Consider the following 27,124-nt stretch of genomic DNA (forward strand, 5'->3'; position numbering starts at 1 on the left):
CCGCTACTGGCGGCCCGGGTTCGGATCCCGGGTGCGCACTGACGCACCGCTTCTCCGGCCATGCTGAGGCCGCGTCCCACATACAGCAACTAGAAGGATGTGCAACTATGACATACAGCTATCTACTGGGGCTTTGGGGAAAAAAAAAGGAGGAGGATTGGCAATAGATGTTAGCTCAGAGCTGGTCTTCCTCAGCAAAGAGGATTAGCATGAATGTTAGCTCAGGGCTGATCTTCCTCACAAAAAAAAAAAAAAAAGTCCACTCTACCCAAAGCAACCTACAGATTCAATACAATCCCTATCAAAATTCCAATGGCATTTTTTTTGCTGAGGAAGATTAGCCCTGAGCTAACATCTGCTGCCAATCTTCCTCTTTTTTTCTTTTGCTTGAGGAAGATCAGTCCTGAGCTAATATCTGTGTCACTCTTCCTCTATTTTGTATGTAGGTCACAGCCACAGCATGGCTGACAAGTGGTGTAGGTCCACACCCGGGATTGGAACCACTGAAGTGGAGCACATGGAGCTTTAACCACTAAGCCACAGGGCTGGCCCCTCCAATGGCATTTTTCACAGAAACAGAACAAATAATCCTAAAATTTGTACAGAACCACAAAAGACCCTGACTAGCCAAAGCAATCTTGAGAAAGAACAACAAAGCTGCAGGCATCACATTTCCTGATTTCAAACTATATTACAAAGACACAGTAATCAAAACACTATGGTATTGACATAAAAACAGACACACACATCAATGGAACAGAATAGGGAACCCAGAAATAAACCCATGCATATATGGTAAACTAATTTATGACAAAGGAACCAAGAATATACAAAGGGGAAAGGACAGTCTTTTCAATAAATGATGCTGGCAAAACCAGATAGTCACATGCAAAAGAATGAAACTGGATCACTATCTTATATCACACACAAAAATTAGCTCAAGATGGATTAAAGACTTAAATGTAAGACCTGAAACCATAAAACTCCTAGAAGAAAATTTGGGGGTAAGCTCCTTGACAATGGTCTTGGCAATGATTTTTTGGATTTGACCCCAAAAGCAACAGCAACAAGAGCATAAATAAACTAATGGGACTATGTCAAAGCAAAAACTTCTGTAAAAGGAAATCAACAAAATGAAAAGGCAACCTACAGAATGGGAGAAAATATCTGCAAATCACATATCTGATAAAGAGTTAATATCTAAAATATATGAAGAACCCATATAACTAAACAGAAAAACAAACAATCAGATTAAAAAACAGGCAGAGGATTTGATAGACATTTCTCCAAAGAAGATATGCAAATGGCCCCAGGTATATAAAAAGGTGCTCAACATCATTAATCATCAGGGAAACGCAAATCAAAACTACAATGAGGTATCACCTCACACCTGTTAGAACGGCTATTATTATCTTTAAATACAAGAAATAACAAGTGTTGGCAAGGATGTGGGGACGTGGGGAAAAGGGAAGTGTTGGGCACCGTTGGTGGGAATGTACATTGGTGCAGTCACCATAGAAATCAGTATGGAGGTTCCTCAAAAAATTAAAAATAGAACTACCATATGATCCAGCAATTCCCTTTCTGGGTATTTATCCAAAGAAAACAAAATCACTAGCTCGAAAAGGTATCTGCATCCCCATGTTCACTGCAGCATTATTTATAATAGCCAAGATATGGAAACAACCTAAGCATCCACTGATGGTTGAATGGATAAAGAAAATGTGATATACAGACAGTCCCTGACTTTTAATGGTTTGACTTAGGATCTTTCAACTTTACGATGGTGTGAAAGCAATACACATTCAGTAGAAATGGTACTTCAAATTTTGAATTTTGATCTTTTCTCAGGTTAGCGGTACGCGGTATGATCCTCTCTTGTGATGCTGGGCAGCAGCAGCTCACTGTCACTCCCAGTCAGCCCCGCCATCACGAGGGTAAACCACCAATATACTGACAACCATGCTGTACCCACACAACCACTTGTTTTTCATTTTCAGTACAGTATTCAATAAATTGAGATATTCAACACCTTATTACAAAACAGGCTTTGTGTCAGATGATTTTGCCCAACTGTAGGCAAAATAAGTGTTCTGAGCACGTTCAAGGTAGGCTAAACTAAGCCAGGATATTTGGTAGATTAGGCGTATTAAATGCTTTTTTGACTTATGATATTTTCAACTTATGATGGGTTTACCAGGACGTAACGTAACCTCATCGTAAGTTGAGGAAGATCCGTGTGTGTGTGTATACACACATACATAATGGAATATTATTCAGCCATAAAAATGAACAAAAGCCCACCATAAGTGACAACATGGATGGACCTTGAGGGCATTATGCTGAGTAAAATAAGTCAAAGACAAATACCATATGATCTCATTTATATGTGGAATCTGAAATACAATAAAACAAACCTGAATTCAGACACTACAGAGAACAGACTGGTGGTTGCCAAAGGTGAGGGGGGAATTGTGTGAAGGTGGTCAGAAGCACAAACTTCCAGTTACAGGATAACTAAGTACTACACATGTAATGTACACCTGGTGAATATAGTTAGCAATACTATATTGTATATTTGAAAGTTCCTAAGAGAGTAATCATAAAAGTTCTCACCATAAGAAAAAAAAATTGTAACTATGTGTGATGATGGGTGTTAACTAAACTTATTGTGGTAATCATTCTGCGATATATACATATATGAAATCATTATTTTTTATGAGAAATAATACTCCTGAATGTTTTAAGTGAAGGTTTACAATGTTTCTCTTGGGTAATTTCACTAAGTGAAAAAACCTAAAACTAATACAACGTTATATGTCAATTATATCTCAATAAAAATAAATTTTTAAAACCCACAAAAAGTATAAACCAAGGTATTTCTTCCTAAAATATCAATTTTGGTATGTTTTTGAATCTTAAGTGTATTAAAAAAACATATTACAGAAAACAAAAACATATTAAGAAAGCATATTAAACAAAAAACAAAAAACAGCAACCTGTACAATTGTGTCAGTGACTAATTTTAGCATTTCGTGTAAAAAAGAATGTGCCATTTACAAGTGTACTTAATTTACATGCTGTAATCTATCTTAAATAGCTTATTCACATAGAGTTTTCAGTGATGTGTGACAAGTACGTTTCCCACATTAAGTAACTAAATGCGTCAAACTTCCCAAGACTTCCAATGTCGCTTTGTTACTGGACTTTCCAAACCATGACTTCAATATAACATCCCACTGATATTGGATTCAGATACCCAATCACCTTATTCTGACTCACAGGCTTAAAAAAAATCTTATTTCATAGCAGCGATCCTTAATTTAAACTGAAATTTATTAAAAATCAGGCTAATATAGGTGTTTGCTTTTTATTAGTTTTCCTACAAGAATAAAAGGCAAAATAGTTGGACTATTAAGTCTGGTATTTCCAACGAGGTTTCAATCTTTTAGAAGTATAAAGTTAAATCTATTTAAATAGTATGTTCAGTATATACCATGTTAAAATCTTAGCAACTAGAAATATGCTATTTTTAGATATTTTGACAACCTTACACTTTACCAATATATTTATATTTTACTTATATACTTTACTGAAATGCAGATGTCTAAAATCATAGCATTACCATCATTGAAATCATTTTACTAAAAGGCTCAGTTTGATCTGGTAAAGCATAAAGTTATGTTTTACAAACAACTTTTTCTCTGTCAGGCTGAGAATAATTTTTAATATAATGAACCACAACTGTCAAAGAAACAAATAAACAAAAAGGCAAATATATACATGGCATATTTCTGCACACTATTAAAATTCCATGATACGTTTCCTACAGAAATACTGTTCTCTACAATTTTACTTTTGTAACTATTCTGTCTCCATGAGTTTTATCTTGTTTGAAAGTCTACTAATATTCAAACTCAAATATTTTTCCAAAAAAATTAAGAATACTTACAACTCTTTTTATACCATAGGCCAAGAAAATGTAAGTATATAATAAAACGGTAGGTAAAACCGATGGGGAGAAACAGTAACAGGGAATAGTCGAAACAGAAGCAAAGGAAACCCTAGAATGGAATCACACATGCTTCCCCAGGGGCTTAGGTTCTCAAGACAACGGCTAAGAAAAAAACTATAAAATAAAAATCATGCTTGAAAAAAAAATCCCTTAAGTATGGTATACATGCTTTAATGTATAGATCATTGTTTAGAAATAAGTGTAAATGATAATCTATACATTTTAGTGTGCCATATATAATGTCCTAGAAGACGGCATACAGAAATTAAATCACTCAAGTATATTGCTACTGGAAAACCTGAACAAATAAAGATTCCAACTTGGTTGGCACTTCCTGTTGATTGTGTCATCTAGAGACATTTTATCAGTTCCTCTACCTCCTCCTTAATGTTTATCTATTAATTAATTATGTGACTTTTTCCTAAAGGACAGCTGGAAAGCCAACATCATCCACTTGCCTGGTGGCCTGAATAGTTCTCATTCAATGGTCAGTCATGTCACCTTTCAAATCATCCATTCATTCTTGTCAGAGGATTTAGCAATATGCAGCAACAGTTGACATCTTTTGTCTGTGTGCAGAAGAATGGTTGGCTGGCTATTTAAATTACTTTTGCCCCCTCACCCGTTTCTTAAAAAAAAATCACTATAATGATTGCTTGGATTATACATTTTATTGATTGAATTATCACCAATCTTAACTAGACAAGACTTGCAGATCACAGGCTGCTGATTCCTTAAGGTTCATATTAAACTTTGCCTCTTCCCTTATCGCCCCACCTAGACAGAAGTACTCACAGAACATTAGAGCTGAAGAGAGATCATCTACTCCACCTGCAAAATGAACTTTAAAAATTCCAATCCTGGGATGGCAAAAAGAAAACTACTATCCCTTAATGTTCTAATTTTACAAAGCAGCAAAAACAAGTTTCCCTTGCAGGAAAACCTTTGGGCTATATGAAGTGCCTTATGGCTATTAGGCCCTGTATCTTGTAGCCTAGCTTTCAATTACAATTTTGGTTACTGGAGGTATCAAACTGGGGAAGGAGGTGTTTGTGGAGGAGGGAATGGTGGCGGACTCCAGAAGTTTCACGTATTTGGGACAAACATCACCTGATGTGTTCTCTAGTTTCAGCTCACAGCACTAATCTGTTATGGGTCAGGATCCACGTGTAGCAATTGACAATCTGCCTCCATTTTAGAGAAAGTTTTTATGGCTTACTTATTGTGAGGAGAAGTGTCAACAATCATTTGGGTCATTTGTAAGTGATCACTTAAATGATATAGAAATATTAATAATAAAAAAATAGTAACATTCATTTTGGGTAGTGTATATCAACCACGTTTCCTGTTCTTTTTTCCAACCTTATAGTCTACTGCAATGTATGAAGTCTCCTCTAGATATTGCAACTCTCAAGTTCTATCCTTGGCCGTATTCACTTCTAATTTCTATTCCTGGCTGTATCCATTCATCTCTCTCTCTCTATACTCCACCCAGCAGGTTTCCTCTCCTCTCCAAATCTGAATTATGCAGATGATCCTGAAGGAGTCTTTATATTCATACATAAACTGACCTTTCAGGCTTTACTCAAATATTCTAATTACTTATTAGGTGTATCTATCTGGATGATCACTATCTCCAAACTGAAATAATCTCTCCCAGCTATTCCTCCATAATCCTATTCACTCATGTTCAAAATGTCAAGGTTACTTTTGACCTTTCCCTCTCCTTCTCCCCCTAAGTTTGATTAATTCATTCTTTACAACATTATTTTGAACCATATTTCCTTTCTGTTCCTATAGACACCAGGCTAATTCAGAATCTTTATACTTCATATAGAAACTAGATTATCACAATGTTTCACAACTATTCCTCCTGGCTCTGGCCTATTGCCACTAAGCCATCTATCACATTACCATCATAATTACTACTTCCATAACAATTCTGATCATGGTCCTTGACAATAAGATCAAGTCCAAAGTCTTTAACCTTCTGTAATTTAGGTTTACATTTTTTGGCCTTATCTCCTCTCATACTCCTATATAAATTTCTAGTTTAGCCAATCTGGTCTATTCAACAGCTAACAAATATATTCTATACATTTCCCGTGCTATTTCCTCCATCTGGAAAACATCGTGCTCCTGATTTTTTAAGGTTTATATTAAAATTTGCCTCTTCCCCGTCACCCCAATTAGATAGAAGTACTCTCAGAGAATGTTAGAGATGAAGGAAGATCATCTACTCCATCTGCAAAATGAGCTTTAAAGAATCATCTTTTCCATCTATAAAATTAAAATGTTTGGGGAAACTAAAGCCAAAGGAAAATAAAAATACTTTTCTTTCTGAACACTACCTTTTTTCCAATGTTTTTCTTGATTGCTATGTGCCAGGAGCTGTGCTAGCCACCTGGGATTAGAATTTCATGAGAAAGACCGATTGTATGTAAATTATCTTACAAACAATGAAACTTTGATGAGTGCTACAGGAAGAGGGAAGTACAGGGGGCTAGTGCTGTCTGAAGTACTCACTGGAGGGCTGAGGCATGAAGGTAATCCAGGGTGGGAAGACAGGAAGGAGTTAATTCAGTCTGCAAAGACTTTCCTGAGGGGGAAACCTTTTAAGCCGTGGAGAAAGAGGGAGCAGGAATAAACTCTGCAAAAGGTAGATGATTTCCACAGGTAGAGAACCTATAGATTGACACTTTTAAGGAAATAAAAGAAGGTCTGGGTACTGGAATCTAATGGATGAGGAGGGTTGTAAGGGTGAGGCTGTAAAGGCAGGGAGGGACAAGAGTATGCTGGGCCTGGGAAGGTCATGTGGAAGATTTCTGGGCTTCATCCTAAGAACAACAGGCCTTGGATAACATGTTCAAGATACTCCAGCCAGGACCATGGCTTACCCTGGGAGGAATGAGAAAAGCAATTATGAAATCAGAAAGAACTCTGGTTTCATTTCAATGGAAACATTTTCTGTATCCCTATCACTCTTTCTTTTATGTGTGATCTCATCCAAAGTCAAGTTAAAAAAAGAAAGCATAGGAATTTATAAATACAGCCATTTTCAGTGGGTCCACTTGGCTTTGACAGGAGGTTGTGTATGTATATGGATGTCTGTGCACCTGTAAACACTTGAGGAAGTATGGGCCTGTTTTATATTTTTTGAAAGCAAAACGTTCCATACAAGAACAATCCAATGCAAAGCTCCATTTCATTGTGTGGCCATGCATTAGTGCTATACTTGAAGTTAAATATTCATCCTCCTGCTCCTTCCCACACGATCCTTAATAAGGGAAAATATTTTAAGAGAACACCAACAAAATTTTTCTAAGGATTGTTCTACTCTGCATTGCTTTTTAGTCTCATCTTGTCTACACTAGGTAAGGAATTTCAATATACAATCACACATTACTTTCCTCCAAAATTACATTTATGTCAAGGATAAAATTTAAAGAAGGCAGCGTAACAGTTATTAATAAAAGAACAGCTGCAACTCTGCAGCAATTTCTGTTTGAGGTATTGTGTTGGACACCTTAAAACATATTTTCTCATCTAATCCTAACAAAGACTGAGAGGTGCATGCTCTACTCTATTTTACAGATAAGGAAACTGAGGCTTAGAGAAGCCAGCATTTCTCCAAAACATACACACCTTATACCTGAGCTGTCCAGTGGTAGCCTGTAGCCACATGTGACTACTGAGCACTTGAAGTATGGCTCGTCTGAATTGAGATGTGCTGTTAAGTGTACATTATACACCAGATTTTGAAGACTTGGTATGAAAAAGAAAGTAAAATATATCAATTTTTGAATACTGATTACATGTTGAAATGACAATATTTTGGATATAACAGGTTAAATAAAATGCACTATTAAAATTAATTTCACCTGCTTTATATATTTTTAAAATCAACTACTAGAAATCTTAAAATTACATATGTAGCTCACATTATATTTCCATTGATCAGTGCTGCCCTAGACCAAAGGCCAGATATTGAATTTGCCAGTAAACACCAAGTTGAAAGGCAGCCTGGTATGGAAGAAAAGAAGATGGTACATGGATTCAGGCAGATCTTGGTTTAAATCACCTCTCCCTCAATGACTGGTCTTGGGCAAAATACCAAACCTCTCTGCACTTCATTTATGTCATCTGCTTTATGGTGATATTAAATATCCCCAAACAACTGTTGTATTAATACGTAAGGCAGCTAGCAGGCAGAGGGGAGGGAACAATTACTAAATACCTCCTATAGCAACTGGTTAATTTAAAAATTAAACCCAAAAAGAGTAGAAAATTCACTTATTAGAAAATCCTGTCTTATTCTCTTTAAGTGGGAAGAGTTAAAGAACTACACTGAACACTTGCTTTCGCATAATATATTATATATTATAGTATACATAATATACAGACCCTTTCTTTCTCTCAAGGTAAGTTGCTTATCATATGCTATAGGCTAGGAGGCCAGATGATGAGGTTAGGGTGAGGTATAAAATATCAGGACACACAAGGGCCCCAGTGGGTCTTATGGATACAATGGATGAATCCAGAGAAAAGAGCTTATGGACTCTATTTCAGCTGATAAATGATCTTTTTACATCAAAACTGAGACTGGTAAGTAAAATGACATCTGGGCAAGTAGAGTTTTACTCTTTTTTTCTTCCTGGGTCACAGTGCAAACAAGCAAATTGTTCCAGTTTACAAATAAATTGTACCAAGTTAGACTAACCCATTATTAGTAATCTGCACTAAATCATAAGAAACTACAAAATCATGTGCACTATACTAACCAATGATATTTTGCCATTCCGTTCCCTAGGCTTGTCTCAAGAAGTTTGCCCTGGGTATGTGACTTTATCAACGTATGTATTATATGTATATATTTAAATGCAAAGGGTGAGGCATTTACTTCAACTATTTGATATATGTATATGGCCTAAGACTGACATGTGAAATATATTAGACTACTCTGTTCTGCAGTTTTGTTTTGGATTTTTCTGAGTAGCTGGGGTGGGGGGAGTAATAAATAAGGATATGAGTCACTAAAATGTAGCCCCAAAATGTCATATACATATTAAGTTTAACACCAAAATCGTTCATTTGTTAACTATAAGCAATTATGAAAACAAGGTTGGAGAAGTAAAAGCTATCAGATTCACAGATCTTAGAGCAGCAGCAGAGGCCAGGAAAAAATTCACTTTATTCTACTTTGAAATTTAATGAAAGAAATAACACACAAAATTTTAGTTTAGCTATTAAAGTGCATATTCAGTGAGTTAAGGGGGGGTCATGGAGAGAGAGCCTCCTCTTTGATCTCATCTGTTGCATTAAAAATCCACCACTGGTAATGAATTTTTGAGCACTCCCTGATTTAGTACACGTGACTTGGCCCTGGCTCTTTCAGAATGAGCAGACTCCAACTGACTTATAATGTGATTGTGTCTACAGTACACTTACAACCATCTTTCAGTAAATGTCTTTCAAGTTAGAGCTATAGGTAGAATTAGGTGGGAAAAAGAAAAACTAAATCAAAATTATTAGCAATTATTAACTAATAATAAGAACCAGACAAAACATTAATGTGTAATTAAACAGTAATTAGAATAATCTGCTAAAACTTTGAACTAAGATATTACTACATTTTTAATGCTTGAAATTATAGAAAAAATATACTCAATTTAACAGAAAATAAACATTTTAAGCCATTTAAACTACCATCATATTTCCGAAAAGCATACTCTAGAAAAGAGTTTCTATCAGGATAGACCTTATCTGCATTAACTTTAAATTATCTAATACTTGAGTCACACCCTGAAGAAACTTCTCTTTTGTTTCCAGGAATGCTTTTTTCTTTTCTTTTTTTTTTTGAGGGGGGTAAGGCAGCTAAATTAAAACAAAAAGCTGCATTCTTTAATGTGAACGGCATATTTGTACTCTTATATACTAATACTCTCTCAATCCCACTGAGCTGCTATGGTGTCTTCAAATAATTTGATAATCCGCTTTTAAAGTTTCGTCTTAATTGGAGAGTTCATTTTCGTAAAACGCCTTGGCACCATTCAATCTTTTGAGATGAGAAAGGTCTCTTTCCTCTCGACTTGACATTTTTACGGCATACGTGTGAGCAATTTTTGCTGTCAAATATTGCAAAGGTAGATTTTTTCGTTGTTCAGTCTGAAAATGTCTCCACTACACTTGCACAGCTCCCTTCCTCCCAACACAAACCTACCCTCCGCACTCCCCCTTGCAAGTTTTAAACTTTGTCTCCTTTGGGGTTCTGCACAAGCGCTACTAATAACATCCAAGAGACAAAGAACTGTGCTGTGGGTTCACGGGATGCCAAATTTGAGTTGTGAAACAAAGCACTCAAATTTGAGATTCAAGATGATGAGGATGGCGATGCTGGCAAAAAATTTATTACAAAGCATAAGACCCCGGAGCCACCTCTTCTACACAGCTCCCCCTGCCCACGGCCACGCCGGAGCCCGGGGGAGGGAGTCCCGGACCCGGGACGGCGGCCGCCGACCGCACCGCGGAGCCCCCTGCCCGCACCCCGGCCCTCTCACCGCTTCACTCGGATGATCTGGTCCCGCATGGGCTTGATGTCCTGGAAGCTCTGCTGGTTGACGAGGCTGTAGACGAGGATGAAGCCCTGGCCGTTCTTGATGTACAGGTCCCGCATGGACGCGAACTGCTCGGTGCCCGCCGTGTCCAGGATCTCCAGCACCGACGGCGACGAGTCCACCTCGATCTCCTTGCGGTAGAAGTCCTCGATGGTGGGGTCATATTTCTCGATGAAGGTGCCGGTCACGAACTGCACGGTCAGGGCGGATTTGCCGACCCCGCCCGAGCCGAGCACCACCACTTTGTACTCGCGCATCGTCCCTCCGCGGCCGCCGCCGCCGCCGCCGCCCGCGACATAGACCTACGCCCGCCGCGCTGCGCCCCCGGACCCTGCGCCGGCGGCCGGCCCCACCGCCTCTCGCGGCCGCCCCCACCTCACGGCCGCCGCGGCCCCCCGGGCGCCGGCGGAGGGAGCAGCGGCCCTGGGCATGGGCCTAGCCGGGCGGCAATGCGGCCCCGCGGGCGCCGGCAGGCTCTGAGGACGAGTAGGAAGCGGGAGCCGCCGGAGCCGCCCGAGCCGCGGGCCCGCAGTGCCGCCCGCCCGCCCCGCCCCTCGCGCCTCCACGCCCAGCTCCCCGCCCGCCGCTTCCCCCGGCGCCGGAGCGCGCGCCCGAGCCCGAGTCGCGGAGCTGCCGGGGGCGGGGCCCGGCGGCCGGGGGCGGGGCCTGGCGGCGCAGGCCCCGCCCTCCCACCCCCGTCGCCTAGCGACCAGCCGCGCGCGCTCCCGGGAGGCTCTGCGCCGCGCGGAAGCCTCTGCCCGCGCTTAGATAAACAACCGCCTCGGACGCCCAACACCCCACCCCGCACGCCCCGTCGAACCCCAGGCCTGCGTACTGAGCATGCGCAGTTTGTCCGCCTGAGCCGGGAACCGCGTCAACTTGAGAATCCCACGCTCAGAATTTGGCGGAGACAAGGTGTTAGGCGGGCCAGAGCAATCTCCAGGCTTTAACCTGAAGAGGGGAGTGAGAAGAAGACATGGGCAAGGTCGAAAAGGAGGCGTTGGCGTGAGGGCCTTGGCCGACACCACGCCACTGTCGGCCAGCATTCCTGTCTGTCAGCATTCCTGAGAAGCTTTGGTTTCATGTTGTGTAAACATAACGAGAGGAAGCTTTGTTTAAGGGGACGCGCATAAACACAACGAGATGAGGCTTTGTTTTAAGCATCAGGTCTGAGGGAGAGGTGACAGGCCCCTCCCAGCCCACTGCCCGAGGTGGCGAAGGCCGGGGACCGCGGAAGCCGGGCCCACGCCCGCTCACGTCGCCAGGGCCCCGCCCACCTCCCCGGCCCCGCCCACCTCCTCCCAGCCCCGCCCTTCAGTGCCCGACTGCTGTCGAGCGCTTCCCACGCCCTGTCAGCTCCGGGCGCTTGGAAAACCGGGAGAGCGGAGCCCCGAGCCGCCGCCAGAAGGGACACCTCATAGCAACAGCCAGCTGGGATACCTAGTAGGACGCTGGGATTCATTCCAGCCAACCAGACCCCGTCTCTGGACCCCATGGTAGTGTTCTCGGCCAATAGGGAGCAGCTTCATACCACGTGACGCCCATCCATCGGCCCACAGGGATAATGTCTAGTCGCTGGATCGTCCAACCCACCTCCCACTGCTTGGCCGGGCTGGGCGTTTGCTCCTGCGCACGCTCTGCCAACCAATCGTAGGTGGGCTGACGCATGACGGAGGCTTGGGGTGAGCCAGCCAGAATTCGCGATTGCTTTGCCACCGAGTGCCGGTGGTGTGGAGACAGGGCCGGAGCTGGTGGGGTTTGGGAGGGGTCGGAGATTGAGGGGCTGGTCGCTGTGCCCTGTTCTGGTAGGGAGCGAGATGTGTTGCAGGCGAGAGTGGTGAATTCCGCTTTTCAGGTCGTCTCCGTGGCATTCTGCCTAAATGATGGGCATGGAAATGGTGCTGAGGGCTGTGGGCCGAAGCGTGGGATGAATCGAGAAAACAGGGACTTTTGTTTTTAGGTTGAGAAAATTTCCGGTCTTTAAGGAGACGTACTGCAGCAGTTGCATGGTTCTTCCATGCGTGCCTCCTAAAACATTTTTTTTAAGTTACTCGGTTTTAAAAACTTACCGTTTTTTCTCTGTAGCTTTAGATCTTACACACTCTCTCCCACCCATAACATCACATTTAGAAGCTATATTCCCAGATATTAGTGGATTATTTTTTGTGATAGCTGATATTGGATTTACCTTCCTTAAACTATGTCTTTCTTGAACTAGTCTACACCCTACTAGCTCACGTTTCTTAGGAATAACAAATGTCTACAGTTTTAATGTTTGATCACGGCGTACCTCTTCCCGCCCCCCCTTCCCCACAAGGTCATCGTATAGAGAGGATTTTAATCTGAGTTCCTCAAAAAAGCAGGTGTTGTTTTGCCATCTTTTCTGTCAATTATCAAACTACTGCAAAGATGTACTCAGATTTAGTAGTGTCCTACTCCTCTGTTGCTCCATTATGTTAGAACGGATAACTTAACATTTGCATTATCTTGCTATAGTATAACACATACCAAGTTTTTGCTTAAAATAATTGAGGACAAGTTTCCTGTCAAAATATTTAGTAAAATATAACTCAATTGTTATTTCTCGATTACATGCCATCAAAATATGAAAGGTTATATCTGAGCTGCCAGAATCAGCAGTGAATGCAAACTGAAAAAGAACTAAGAATCAGAGGAATGTTTGAAGAGAATTGAAACCAAAGAAGATCTGATATCTCATCCTAAACTAGTAATGTGAATAAGTGTAGTGAAATTAAGAGAGCTCACATGGATATGAAGTGACGCTTCATATATGAGCTTTTTTGGCAGGGATGTTTGAAGAGGATGATGTATGTGAATACAGTGTTCACTAGCTTCTTAGAAGTCTCATATTCTGTGTAAAACTTGTATGCTTATTTGTGGTTACTTTAGCTTAGTAACAGCTAGACTTCTTTCAGAGGAAGAACAGACTGTCTCTTTTAAGATCCAAATAGTATACCGTGATGATAACGAGTTCCTAGACTTGTTGGGGGTTAAATAGAGCCAACAAGCATCAAACTTGCTCTCCTTGTGTAGATCATTACAATGCATGTAGTACCTTGCATTACAGTGGAGCTGAAAAACCATTCACTTTCCAGTGACTTTTTTTATAAATTTACCTTGGCATTTTGGTTCTAGAATGTAAACTTAAGCAACTGTTTTCATTTCCTAGGTCCCCAGAAGTTGAGAAGCTTGGAATTGGAGTGCATCTGATAGAAGTTGTCACAAAAAAATAGTGAGTGGGCTCCCTAGTCACTCCACTTAGCGTAATAAAGAGTGGGCGAGCTTTTTGACATTTCTCAGGTTCTTTTCCCTGAACTTTCATCAATGGTGACTTTCTTGCTAAGTTGAAATGTAGAGACTTCAGCCCTTGGGGTAGTTGCACCTCATTTATATTTCTCATATTGACAGGCCTCAGTTTTCATTCTCAATGACATAAAGGTAGATTTTTAACCACTAAGAGGCAAGAGAAACATGGTGAGTAGGAGCATGTTTTCTTACCTTTTCGGTCGTGGATGATGGTACTTACCTGATTTGAGGCTGTACGTGAAATGCTGATTGAAGCATTAGCTACTATAAGAAAGGATGTCAGGATATGTAGAGAATTTTGCAGATTTGCGTGGGAGATGGGTGTCTGTCGTCTGATCCCTTAATCATGTTCATTCCTATGCCAGCATGAACTGTCTATTTTGAGAGTGATTTTAGAAATAAAAACTTATGTCTCCATTCGTTTGTTTGTGGGAAGGACAAAATAAAAATGAGATAAAATAAAATTGAATTTTCTCCAAGAGCTGTAAATCTGTATGATAGTGAAAACTTAACACTGTACGCTGACATTAGGGTCTCTTTAGCTTCGGGAGTGCATTGCTTTGGAGAAAAAAAGAAAGAAAAACTTCATTTCTCCTCTCCCCACTGAATCTGAGAGTTATCTCACCTATGCCCAGATACCCTCGACTGTCACACTTGTGTTACCGTGGAAACCCAGCTCCTTTCCTTGCTTCTGTAAAAGATGTTGGAAAAGGTGGAATGAAGTGGGAAATACACTGTGTTCTGGGACTCTCTGATGCTGGCAAGAAGCAAGTATGCAAAGAATTTAATATAAACAAGTTAGTAGACGGCATTTGTAATATGACCAGCACTTCTTGGCTATAAAACCCTGATTCCTATTGCTTCCTATTAAAGCCTACGTCTCTCTGAGTAACCATAAAGGGGAAGGACGAGTCGAGTACATTTACCACCTATGAAATGCTGCTGGCAATTATAAAGAGAGCAGAAGACATTTTCTTGGCCTCTGAGGCTCCTAATACAGTTGAGAAACAGAAGTATGTATGAAGGGAAAGGAAGGGGCAAAATAAACTTATTTCTCTTTTGAAAATGTGATATGTCTCAGCACTTTTGAAAAGAAAAGGAATTAAATACACATTGAGTATGTAAACAAGTCAATGAAAGAAACCTTTTGGTTGAGCAAGTAAATGTTTCAAGAGGCAATTTTAAGCAGAAAAAATTTCTGAAAGAAAAGGCTTAATGATTAAAATATAGGGAGGAAAAAGAAAAAGCCTGAATAATCTTAAGAACATGAAGGTTCTGAGGAAAAAAGAGCTTTAGTCTGGTTCATTTAACATAGCAGAAGAGCAGGCACAATATTGCTCATATACCCAGCAGTTTCCCTTTCTTTTTGCTGAAAAAAATGATATGAATCAGGGTTGATCATTAATGGCAGTGCTTTCCCCTCTGTGCAGTTAGTTCAGAAGAAGGCACGTGACTCAGTTCTCACCATTGGAACAGGAAGAAGGCGCCTGGGGGTGGGGAATTTCTGGAATTCTCACAAGAGTGAGTAGATATTCCCATTTTTTGACATTACTCCCCTTGCTTGCTTCCTGCTTTGCATACTGAAATATGAGAATGTGGCCAGCATCTTTGGGCTACATCACCTTGTGGCTGAGGTTGAAAACTAACCAGCTTTGGATGGCCGAGGAGAAGGATGAAAAGACCTACTCCTGGATGACAACATTGAGCTGTCAAATCAATACTGGAAATGTCCACCTTTGGACTTACGGCTAAGTAAACAGCAAGTGTCCTTTAGTTTAAGTGTTCAAGTCCGTTAGGTTTTCTGCATCTTGCAGTCAAATACATCCCAACTGTTAAAGAAAGTATGAGCAATTCAAGACAAAATGGTATTTTAAAAAAATCAGCAAGCATTTGTGAGCACTTTTCATTCTACTAATATTCTGAATGGTATTTGAAAGACATCATACTATTTATTGAGTGCTTACTATGTATATCATTCTAGGCTCTGATGATTCAACAGTAGACAGCCAAAAGAACTTGCAATCTAGCAGGAGATACAAACATTATAAACAGAAGTGATAGACATTAAGTGACCCCTTACATGTTTACATTATGTAATAGCTATAATTAATGCTAATAAGGAAAAATCAGAGGTTACAAGGGTGTATAATAAAATATAATAACATAATGAAATATTACAAAATATATAACTAAATAACTGAATAAAATTACAATAATAATTTTCTAGTACATGGTAATGTTATGTATAGTTTATACATGAATTTCTAGAGATCAAGAGAAACGAGGAGTAAACTGGAGTGTGTTTAGTCAAGGAAAGCTGCTGAAGGAAATTAACGTGGAGCCAGATTTTGAAGGAAGTGGCTAAAGAATAGACTAGATTGGGCAGAAGGGAGCGCTCCAGATGTAAGGAACCAAAAATACACAGGAAGAAAGCAGGAATGAAGTAAGAGTGAAGTGAGGGAAATGCAGAATCACTTGATTCTTTAATTCCCTGTAGCAATGCCCTTCTAGGGACAACTATCAGGGAAAAAATCAGAAGCTAGAACTATCAAAGCAAGATTATAAAAGGTATAAAAATATAGGGAAAATAATACAGAAGAAAAAGTGGAAAGAGTACAAGGGTACATTTGAAATTAAAGCATCATTCAAATAATGAATAATTTATAATGTGGGCGTCATGAAAGATTTGTCATGAGAAGTAATTATGGACTTCAGGGCATCAAGAAGGAGAGATTTAAACTTTCACAAATAGAAGTAGAAAGAAAAAGGAGGAGGAGCAAAAAATGAAGACAGGCAGGAAAACAATTTTTGCTTATGGTTGTTTTTTTCATGGTAGCTGTTATTGACATGCATTATGTAAAAATGAATGCAATTCAATTGAAAAGAAAAATTTCAATAGACCAGTAATATATAAAGGTAGTCTTTTTGGTAAATAATGTAATTTAAAATGTTTTCCCTAGAATGCCGTTTTGTACCTTGCCATAGAAAAATCTTTTCAATAACAAAGCTGTAAGGAATAATAAGTACAGATTAGTGTTGCATTTTGGAAATAAAAAACCTCATAGATGTACCAAATGTAAGAGTATAGCAACAATAATAAATACTTGTAATAAAAATCAGAAGTTTGTCAGACATTTTGTGGTTTCTGGTCAAATTTGCTTGTAGTAATTTTTCTAATGCTATTTTCTGTACAAATATAAGAATATTTTTGAAAAATTAATCTACAGGAGGCATATGAACACATCTTGATATTATTCATAATAATGTAACTAATATTTATAGTACTTTGCCATTTCCAAAGCCCTTTCCCACATCTCCAAGAAACTCTGTTTTTTTAATAAAAAATTTAAAAATAATTAGCAACCACTATACAAATATGTGATATTAGGATGCTGAACTAGCATTATTACTGCTCCTTCCTCCAAGATCAGTGGAGTAACATAGAGGGTGAAACACCCTCAAATGGAGAAAACTATGAGAAAACCCTGGTAATAAGAGGTGTTTTTTTTTTTGAACTGTTTGGCACGGGGGCTGGGGGAGTGGTGGTTTAGGCCTGGGGCAGTAAGCAGCAGGCCACACTGTGGGAGAAGAAAACAGGAACAGAACTGTTGTAAATCTGCTTGTGCTTCTCGCTCACCATTGCCTTGGGAAAATCAGTGCCTGCTCCCTCCCCCTAGTGTGTGGTGACTTAGAGCTCTGAATCAAGTGGACTGAAGAGGAGAATCAGGGCTGCACAGAAGCCCTGTGCTTGTGAGGAGCCTAGAAACTCCTTAGGTCCTAACCAACTGCTCTAACTTCCCTGGGCTGGTCAATTACAACACAAGGACTGCTCCTACTGATGTTGCTTCTCTCTGTGATTTTTTGAGATTTAGCGTTCTCCACTCTAAAGCTCATTCACTCTCACCCTCTGAGCAACTTGGCATGACTCAAAATGGGGTCTAGTAAGGTGATCAACCATCCTCATCTACCTGTGACTGTCTTGGCTTTAGTCCCGCATTCTACAAAACTCCTCAGTCCTAGTGGGTCACCCTAGGCCTATCCTCATACACATTTTCAGAGAAAAATGAATGCACATGGCGAATAACAAGATATTTTGAGAAGTATAACTATTTCAAAAGAAAAAAATATATAGATTCCATCAGAAGCATAAACATTAGAATGGACCAAAAATTTAAAATTAGCCTAATAAACATAATAAAAAAAATAAGGGATAGTGTTAGCCATATGAAAATAAAGAAACAAACAGAAAGGAACGAAGTCGACATGTTAAAAATGAAAGAGGTAGTAGTTAAAGAATAACAGAGAGAGCGGAAGATAGAAGAAGGGACACAGTTAAGGAACACATGAGTGAACTGCAAGACCGGATGGAGGTCATCTCACAGAAGGAAGAAGAGAAGTTCAAAGAATAGGAAAAGGAAAAGCCAAGAGATGTGAAGAACCGAAGTAGAAGTGGCAGCATACAGATAATAGGAATCCCCAAAAGAAGAAGGAAAAATAGATGGATGACTTCTTAGAGAAATGATAATGTTAAATTTCCCATAAATGAATGGGTGGATGAACAAATAAAAGACCTCAGACCGAAGGGACCGTGGAGTATCAAAGGAGAGTGATATGGAAAACCCATATCTACACAGATTACAGTGAAATTTTGGATAACCAAGACAAAGAGAAAATACAAAATGTTTACAGTATGAAAGATTAATAGCAGATTAAACACAGATTTCTCAGTAGCAGTGTTAGAAGCAAGAAGAACAATAGAATAAGATTTTCAAAATATTGAAGGGAAAAGAACTTAGAAACTGAAGTTTTATATTCAGCCAAGTGTCATTCAAGTATGAGAATAAGATACGAATATTCTCAGGCATGGAAGGCCTCAGAATATTGCCACACAGAGACCCACATTGAAAACAATGGATGAATACTTAAGGAAAAGATAGAAAAAAATCTAAGTGATGTTGCACAAGATGTATGAAGAAAAAGTGATCAAATATTTTAGTAATATCAGTTATTGTCTTTAAAAATCTCTAAGACCAGGGCCAGCCTGTGGAGTAGCGATCCACTTTGGGGGCCCAGTGTTCGCAGGTTCAGATCCCAGGTGTGGACAAATGCACGGCTTGTCAAGTCATGCTGTAGCAGCATCCCATATAAAGTAGAGGGAGGTGGGCATGCATGTTAGGCCAGGGCCAATCTTCCTCAGCAAAAAAAAAGGAAGATTGGCATGGGATGTTAGCTCAGGGCTAATCTTCTTCACACACAAAAAAAGAAAAAAACCTAAAACCAGAGAAATAAAAATACATCCATAATTCCTCAAAATTAAAAGTCTATATAATAGCATGATAGGGGTTACATTAAGAGGTTTGAGAATGTGCCAAAGGTGTTCTTGTCTTATTAAGAGGGAGATTGTATATATAAGTATTCACAAAAAGAAAAAAGGAAGAATAATATTAAAAGTAATAGAATTTAAAGATACTGAAAAAATAAGATAGTCAAAATAGAATTTAATGTATCAATAATTATAAAAACTAAACTCACCAGTTAAAAAAAAATAATCCATTTATATGCAGTTTACAAAAAGTGCACCTAAAGGATAAGGACATAGAAAAATTGAATGAAAGGATATGTTAGAAGTTCTATCAGGCAAATTATTAACCAAAGGAAAGCTGATATAGTGGTATTAGTATCAGATTAAATTCATTGTAAGTCAAAAGTATTCTTAGGCTTGGAAAGAATTACTATACAAAAATCGTAGATTCAATACACCAAGAATTTTTGCTATATAGGCACTAGTAAAATAGCCTCAAATTATATAAAGCAAAAATTAATAGAACTGTAGGGAAAAATTGATAAATCTACCCCTATGGTGCATATTCCTCTCTCAATTATTGGTAATTCAAGCAGACAAAAATTACAGGGATATTGAAGATTTGAATAGCTAATTAACAAAATTGGACTAATGGACATATATGGAATTCTACCACCAATGATTAGAGCATATGTGTTTTTTCCCAGCATGTACAGAACATTTGCAAAAATTGATCATATACTAGATCATATACTAGATCATAATGAAAAATCTCAATACATTTCAAAGAATAGGTATCAATCAGACTCTGAGTTCCTAATTACATTAGAACTTTAAAAATAATGAAAAGACAAATGAAGAACCCATATATTTGGAAATTTAAAAACTTATAATGCTTAGTAATTCATTGGTTAAAGAAGAAATTTAAACACTTGGGACTGAACAATAATGAAAATATTATATATCAAACCTGTGAGATACAGCAAAGTAGCTCTTTGATGGAAATTTATAGGTTTAATGCTTATTTTGGAAAAGAAGACAAGATTAATTAAAATGAACTTCTTTAGAAATTAGAAATAACTTCAGAAATAGAAGGAAAGAAATACAAAAATGAGAGAAAGTGAATGAAAAATAAAGATACACTAGAAAAACAACAATGCCAAAAACAGTCCTTTTAAAAATAATTAAAAAACTGTTGCAATAGTAATCAAGAGAAGAGCAACAAAAACACAAATAATATTGTGGGGAGAAGGGGATAAAACTATAGGTAAATTAGAGACTAGAAAGATAGTAAGAGAATACTATCAATAACTATACCAAAGATTTTGAAAACTTAGACAAAATGGACAAATTTCTGGAAGTACATGGCTTGTAAACTGACTAAAGAGAAATAAAAATCTTAAATATGTCCTATCTAACTTAAAGAAATTGAGGTAGTGGTTAAAAATCTTCCTGCAGAAAGTCTATTGGATATATAATCTGATTTCTTCAATAAATATATTATGAGAAAAAAGGAAAAGAGATGGAAGCAAAACCTACAGATTAAAAGAAACTTAAGATACATATCAACCAATTGCAATATATGGGGCTTATTTGAATCCTGATTCAAACTGTAAAAAACATATTATAAGACAATTGAACATTGACTGGATATTTGATGATACATTGTTAATTATTTTAGGTGCTGTGCTGGTATTATGTTTATGGCTTTTGAAAATAACTCTTATCTTTTAGATATATATGCTGAAATGTTACAAGCCCATGCATATGTGGAACTCAGCATGTAACAGAGGAAGCATGTCATATCAGTGGGGAAAACAGAACTGTTCAATAAATGGATCCAGAAAAAAATGATTCTGGGAAAAAAGTAAAATTGAATTGTTACCTTAAACCATACACAAAAGTCAACTCCAGATGGATGTCAAAAACAAAACTTAAAAACTGTTAGTTGAGGGGCTGGCCAGTGGCTTAGTGGTTAAGTTCATGTGCTCCACTTCGGGGTTCGCAAGTTCGGATCCCGGGCGTGGACTGATGCACCGCTTGTCAAGCCGCGCTGTGGTGGTGTCCCATATAAAGTAAAGGAAGATGGGCATGGATTTTAGCTCAGAGCTAATCTTCCTCAAACACACACACAAAAAAAACCTGTTAGTTGAAAATATAGGTAAATGTATTTTAGACTTTGTGGTAGGAAAGAATTTCTTTAAAAAAACCCAAAAATCTTTGATGAAAGAATGATATATGTAGTTATATCAAAATTAAGAGTCATTGTTCATTAAAAGATAAAGAAAATAAACATACAAGTACAAACTGGGGGAAGATAATCACAATACTCACACAGGGGATAAGTATCAAGAGCATGGAATGAACTTCTCCAAATCAACAAGAAAAGTACAAACAATCCAATAGAAAAGTGAGCAAAAAACATGAATAGACATTTTACAGAAGAGGAAATATGTGTGGCAAATTAACATATGAATAAATGTTCAATATCATTAGTGATCAAAGTCAATTACATACTATTTCATATCAGTTTGGCAAAATTAAAAAGACTGACAATATCAAATATTGGAGAGAATATGTATCCACAGAGTCTCTTCAAGTTTGCAGATGGAATTCAAATTGGTGCAATCCATTTAGAAAATCAGATTGGCATTATCTCTTACATTTAAATATTCATATTCCCTGTGACCCGGCAATTCTAGTCCGAGGTATATACCCAAAATAAACTCTTGCCTGTGTTCAACGATAGACGTGTACAAGAATTTTAAGCAGATTTATTCACAATAACAAAAACAAAAAACAAAATAAAATCCTGGAAGCAACCCAGATGCTAATCAATTGGAGAGTGAATTGATAAATCATGGTATGTTCACAGTAGAAAATTTTATACAATGGTCAAAACAAATGAACCATAGTAATTTGCAACAATATGAATGACATGGTAATATTTACTAAAAATGAAGTAAGCCCCAAAGATTGCACATAGCATGATGCCCTTTTAATGAAGTTAAACAACTAAAATTTTTTAAAATATACTTTTTAGAAATGCAATAAGATTATGCAAAAACAAGGAAAAGGGAAATGATGAACACATAGAAAATGATGGATGTACTGGGTGGAGAGAGGCAGGAGGTTGAGATGATGGGGGCCATGTGGTAGCTTTTAGAACACTTGGAGCTTTTATTTTGGGTTATAAGCTCTCAGGTGCTTATTTCATTATTAAAAATGACTACATAAATAATAAAAGTGGACCATGTGTGAATAAATGATAAGAATGTATCATGGATCAAAGATAATTAGTCCATTCTGTAGGCCAGAGTTACAAACTATATATATATATAATGTGTCAAAGTCTAGAGATTCTAATAATGTGTGAACGTTGGGAGCAGAACAATAAAAGAATTTGCAGAATATCCTTGTCTTTAAAGAACTTACATGCAAATTGTGGAAATCAAACATATCGTCCTTAGGAAGATTTATAGCATGAAATATAAGAGGGTCATGCCTTGCAAACATCTATGCAATGGTTAAGGAGAAAGGGAGATTTGTGAGGTACGTTTTTTCTCTCTCGCTGTGATGATTAAACTTGCCGTTCCCAAAGCCTGACATTCTCAAAGTTTATATTCCAGTGTGAATGAAAGTAGAGGGAGTAGATAAAGGAAGAGGGGAGAGGAGGTGGAGATAATATATAATTTATCCAAATATCTCTATTAATTTTTCTAAAAACAAAGTACTGTGTATCCCCTTCTCTCCAGTGAATCTTTTTTCTCAAATCCTCACATTTCTCTGTCTATCCCAGAACCTCAGGAGCATGCTCATTGGGACCAGCTAGCTCTACAAGGGCGTGAGCAGGTGAGCAGAGTGAGAAATGAGCCATGTGTGTAATTGTATCGCACAATGGTCACGTCTATAGACGTCCACCAGTTTAAAGGGGCAGGCAAGGAGGAGGGAGGAGACTGTCACCCCCTCCCAGAAATAAAGCTTGTACCTTTGAGATTCCTTTTTTCCCTTGAAGTCAAACTAATAACTCTGTCTAGCATGGAGATGTTTTCTTTGGTGTTTTTTCTAATGCAAGAAACTCATTTCTGCCTGCAAAAAAATTAAAAAAAAAGTCTGCTTCTGACTCTTGACCTATCTGTCATGCCATCTTGTCTTCTAGCACATACGCGTTCCTTTCCTTTCATAGTCTTATACTTTGGAATGCTACTCAGAGTAATGCGAAAGTGCTCTGGAGTTTCACATCATGCAGACCTAGTGTCACATACTAGCTCCTCCACTTACAGGCTAAGTTCCTCAACCTCTATGAGACTCAGCTAGCTTATCTGTAAATTGTGAGAATTGTGTTTATTAGTTTGAGTGGCATATGATGCCGCTATTCCTAGGCGTAAAAAAGTGAAGTTTTTGTCAAGTCTATACATGCCTGAATGGGGAAACACATAATTTCCATTCCGAAGTGTCATAATTAGTGATTTCTAAGCAACAGTGTCAGGAGACTTTCCATAACATCACTTGTAAAGAGGAACAATAAACAAGGCCCTAGAAATGAGCTTTAAAATTGATGTCTTCACTACCCACACTTCCAGTGCCAGGATGAAGCATTTCTACAGGGCAGCGATGGGGTTGAGGTTGTTCACTTATTCGTTCAACAGGTCTTTATCAAGTGCAAAACATGAAAGAAGCACCGTTTTAAATGCTGGAGATAGAGCAGTGAATAAAGTTGATTCAGGTTCTTTCTCCCATGGAGCACAACAGTCTGATGGAGGAAGATGATGAAGAAGTAGATAAGTCAAAATAGACAGATAAAATTAATATTTACAATGTATTTTACTGAATCCAATCTATTAAAAATATTATCATTTCAATGTATAATTAGGATAAAAATTATTAATGAGATATTTTACTTTTTTTTTTTCATGCAAAGCCTTTGAAATCTGTTGTGTATTTTACACTTAGCATTCAGACATTTCAAATGGTCAATAGCCATGTGGCTAGTAACTACCACATTGGACAGAACAGTTCTAGGTGATAGATGATGGCGGATTGTTCAGGGGAGCAATGGAGAGAAGATTTGAGATATTGTTTTGTAGGTATTGTTGACAGGCCTCAATGATGGTTTGGATGGAAGAGTGATTGAAGAGAAGAGGAATCAAGGAAAACGTTCAGACTTTTGGCCTGAGCACACTGGTCTGTTTGTGGTCCATGTAGTGGGGTCAAATTTTCAGAATGACTTTGCTTTGGAGTCTCCAGACTTTTGCTTGGCTGATTTCTTCCCATTTCCCAGGTTTCTCTTCAAATGTCACCTATTTGGAAAGACCTTCCCTAACCACACAGTCTAGAGTAGTCCCCACCCCTAGAATGCTCTGTTACATTACTTTTTTATTTTATTTTTTATACTCTCATCATCACTACCTGACATTATTGTTTTGATTATTTGTTTATTGTCTGTTTACCCCATTAGAATGTAAACTCTTGGTTTCTCGTGTTCATTGTAATCCTCAGTACCTAGATCAGTGCCTAGTACAAAGCAAAGGCTTAATACGTATTTCTTGACTGACTGAAAGGAATTTAGATGAACAAATTACAACTTTTACCACAAACTTATACAGATCAAAATAAAATATCAAAAATTCCAAAAATCAAAAGAGAATAAAGAAGATACCTGTGTTGCAGAAAAAGCAAATTCTTACAACTAGCATTATGCTGTTTGGTCCTAACATTAGCATTCAAGGAATAATTCTAGACTACCTACTGTGTGCAAGGCACTATGCAAAGGATAAAAGGTGACTTCTTCCTCATCATTTGTATATGTAAACCAGCCGTAATGTTAAAGGTTAGGCTTTGCTTTGAAAAAGTGGCTTACAAAAGTGCAGGTACAGAATTATTTAGGAGCCAGCCCTGATGGCCTAGCGGTTCAAGTTCACTGCGCTCCTCTTCAGTGGCCTGGGCCCCACTCATCTGTCATTAGCCATGTTGTGGCGGCAGCTCACATAGAAGGACCTACAACTAGAATATATGTACTGGGGCTTTGGGGAGGAAAAAATAAAAGGAAAAATAATTATTATTTAGGATATATTTCCATGTCTATTCTCTAACCTCTTTTTTTCTGGTTTATGTTTAGGTAGTGAGTTTTACAATTCTTGTGACCCTTCTGTGGTTAACCTGACGACTTTGAGTTAGAATATAAATTTTCCAAAATAACTTTTTCCCATTTGAAGTAAGGTCAACTGCTAGTTTCTGTAAGGGCAACTGCTAATTTCTTGCCAGGGGTTACTATATTGTATCTTTTTTACCCAGTGGGGAAAATATTCTTTTGTCAGAAATTAATCAGTTCATATAGATGTGGGTGCTAGAGATAGAATTTACCACTCACTGCTTGTGACCCCCAGTGTAACCCTGAGCAGACTTCTGTCTTACCAATAGCACGTTATTAGGTTGTCTTCTCTACTGACAGAGGAGAGGGATAGTGTTTTGTTCATTTGGATTTTAGCAGCATTCAGCACATTGTATAAAACATTTTGGGAACTCATAAAACATATGCAAATAAATGAACAATTGAATGGACTATAACTTTGTTTCTAAAAATCCTGTTTCTAACACCCAGAGAAGATGAAAACAAGGGAAAAGAAAGGGGATTTTCTCAACATCAAGGAGTGGGAGATGTAAATGTTTCTGTAAAGCTGGCCTTATCCCCAAAAAACTTCCAGCTTAAAAAGAGTAGGTCTATAATAGGCAAGGTCGGTGTCAGTCTGTGGGCTTGGACTTTGGCAGAGCCAGGAAGGATTTGAAAAATCACCTCTTCTATCAACTGACTGCTGCCTGAAATTTTGCACTTAGGGTTTTAGTCTTTTGCTATAAAAGCTTTTTTTCCAATTACAGTGTAAGTGGGAGATATCCAGTTAAATTGCATCGTTGTCCTATCAACTTTGAGGCATTCAGCTACGCTTACTGGCAGGAAAAGAAAACAAGGAAAATAAAATAGAATAAAATAACTTAAGTCAGACCACATGTCCTGGCATGAGTGTATGCCCAGAGTGAGCATGAGCAGGCATGGGGATCCATTGTATTTTGTGTCGCACACTAATTTTTTTTTAATGATAAGTTTAGTCTTTTCATATGGTGTAACATGAACAATACCAGGCTTCACAATTAGTAGATTCTTAAATCAATTCAAATACTCTCTTCTTTTCAAGTGATTATAAGACTTTTTCAAACTTTGGGGCTGCATCCCTCATCTGATTCCATCAATTTCTCATCTGCTTCTCACCCTATTGTGTTCAACAATGGTTTGGGGCACACTGGGGAAGACAGAGCAGTCACAGTGGAAGGCTCATCCAATTGTTCCTCTCAGCAGCCAGCCAGTTGTTTTGTCAAGGAAAGTTATTCATCCTACTCTCCAGGTTATCTCCTCAAAACTCAGCTTCCTGCTTTTACAGAACAGTATATCCTCTTTTATTATTATCCTAATTAATGCTTCTCACACAGCTTCACAAAATATTAGCACTTAATGAATAATTAACCACATTCAAATGGATGCACTAGTTGAAAAAGAGAAATCTTGTTTACCTAGTCAGAGTGCTACCTCTGTGCAATAGCAGTGATGGCAAAATTGATTCCAGTCTACATTTGAATGAGAGAAGCCGAGGGAGACATTTCAGGGATATGAAGTTTTTTTATTTTCCTTGTTGTACTGGGTAGTTGAACAGAGTTAAACTATCCCATAATGCAAGTTGCCTTGACTCCATTCTGTTGGGGACTGGTCTCTGGTATTTATAAGTTTTTAATAAAGGTTTTGGCTATTTCCTATGAAAAGTAATGTTTCCAATGAAAAGATTCTACAACATATGTAAATTATCTAAGAAATATTAA

General features: G+C 38.3%; 1 protein-coding gene across 2 annotated transcripts in view; it reads right to left on the reverse strand.

Moving 5' to 3' along the window:
* RAP2A (RAP2A, member of RAS oncogene family) overlaps positions 1–11,126 on the reverse strand; it is a 41,784-nt gene extending 30,658 nt beyond the window's left edge. Inside the window, exons 1-2 of one of the 2 annotated variants that reach the window (XR_015553387.1) lie at positions 10,573–11,126; positions 4,474–7,780 (exon numbers count right to left, since the gene is read on the reverse strand). Coding sequence is in view for 1 of the 2 variants with exons in the window: in XM_004423123.3 (XP_004423180.1) it covers positions 10,573–10,886 (314 nt within the window). In the remaining variant the exon portion in view is untranslated. The remainder of the gene's footprint in view (positions 1–4,473; positions 7,781–10,572) is intronic. The other variant, XM_004423123.3, reaches the window with a different exon arrangement.
* Positions 11,127–27,124: the final 15,998 nt, after the last annotated feature.

The sequence above is a fragment of the Ceratotherium simum genome, chromosome 10, assembly GCF_057802395.1.
Source record: "Ceratotherium simum simum isolate JZ-2026a chromosome 10, ASM5780239v1, whole genome shotgun sequence".
NCBI lineage: Eukaryota > Metazoa > Chordata > Mammalia > Perissodactyla > Rhinocerotidae > Ceratotherium > Ceratotherium simum.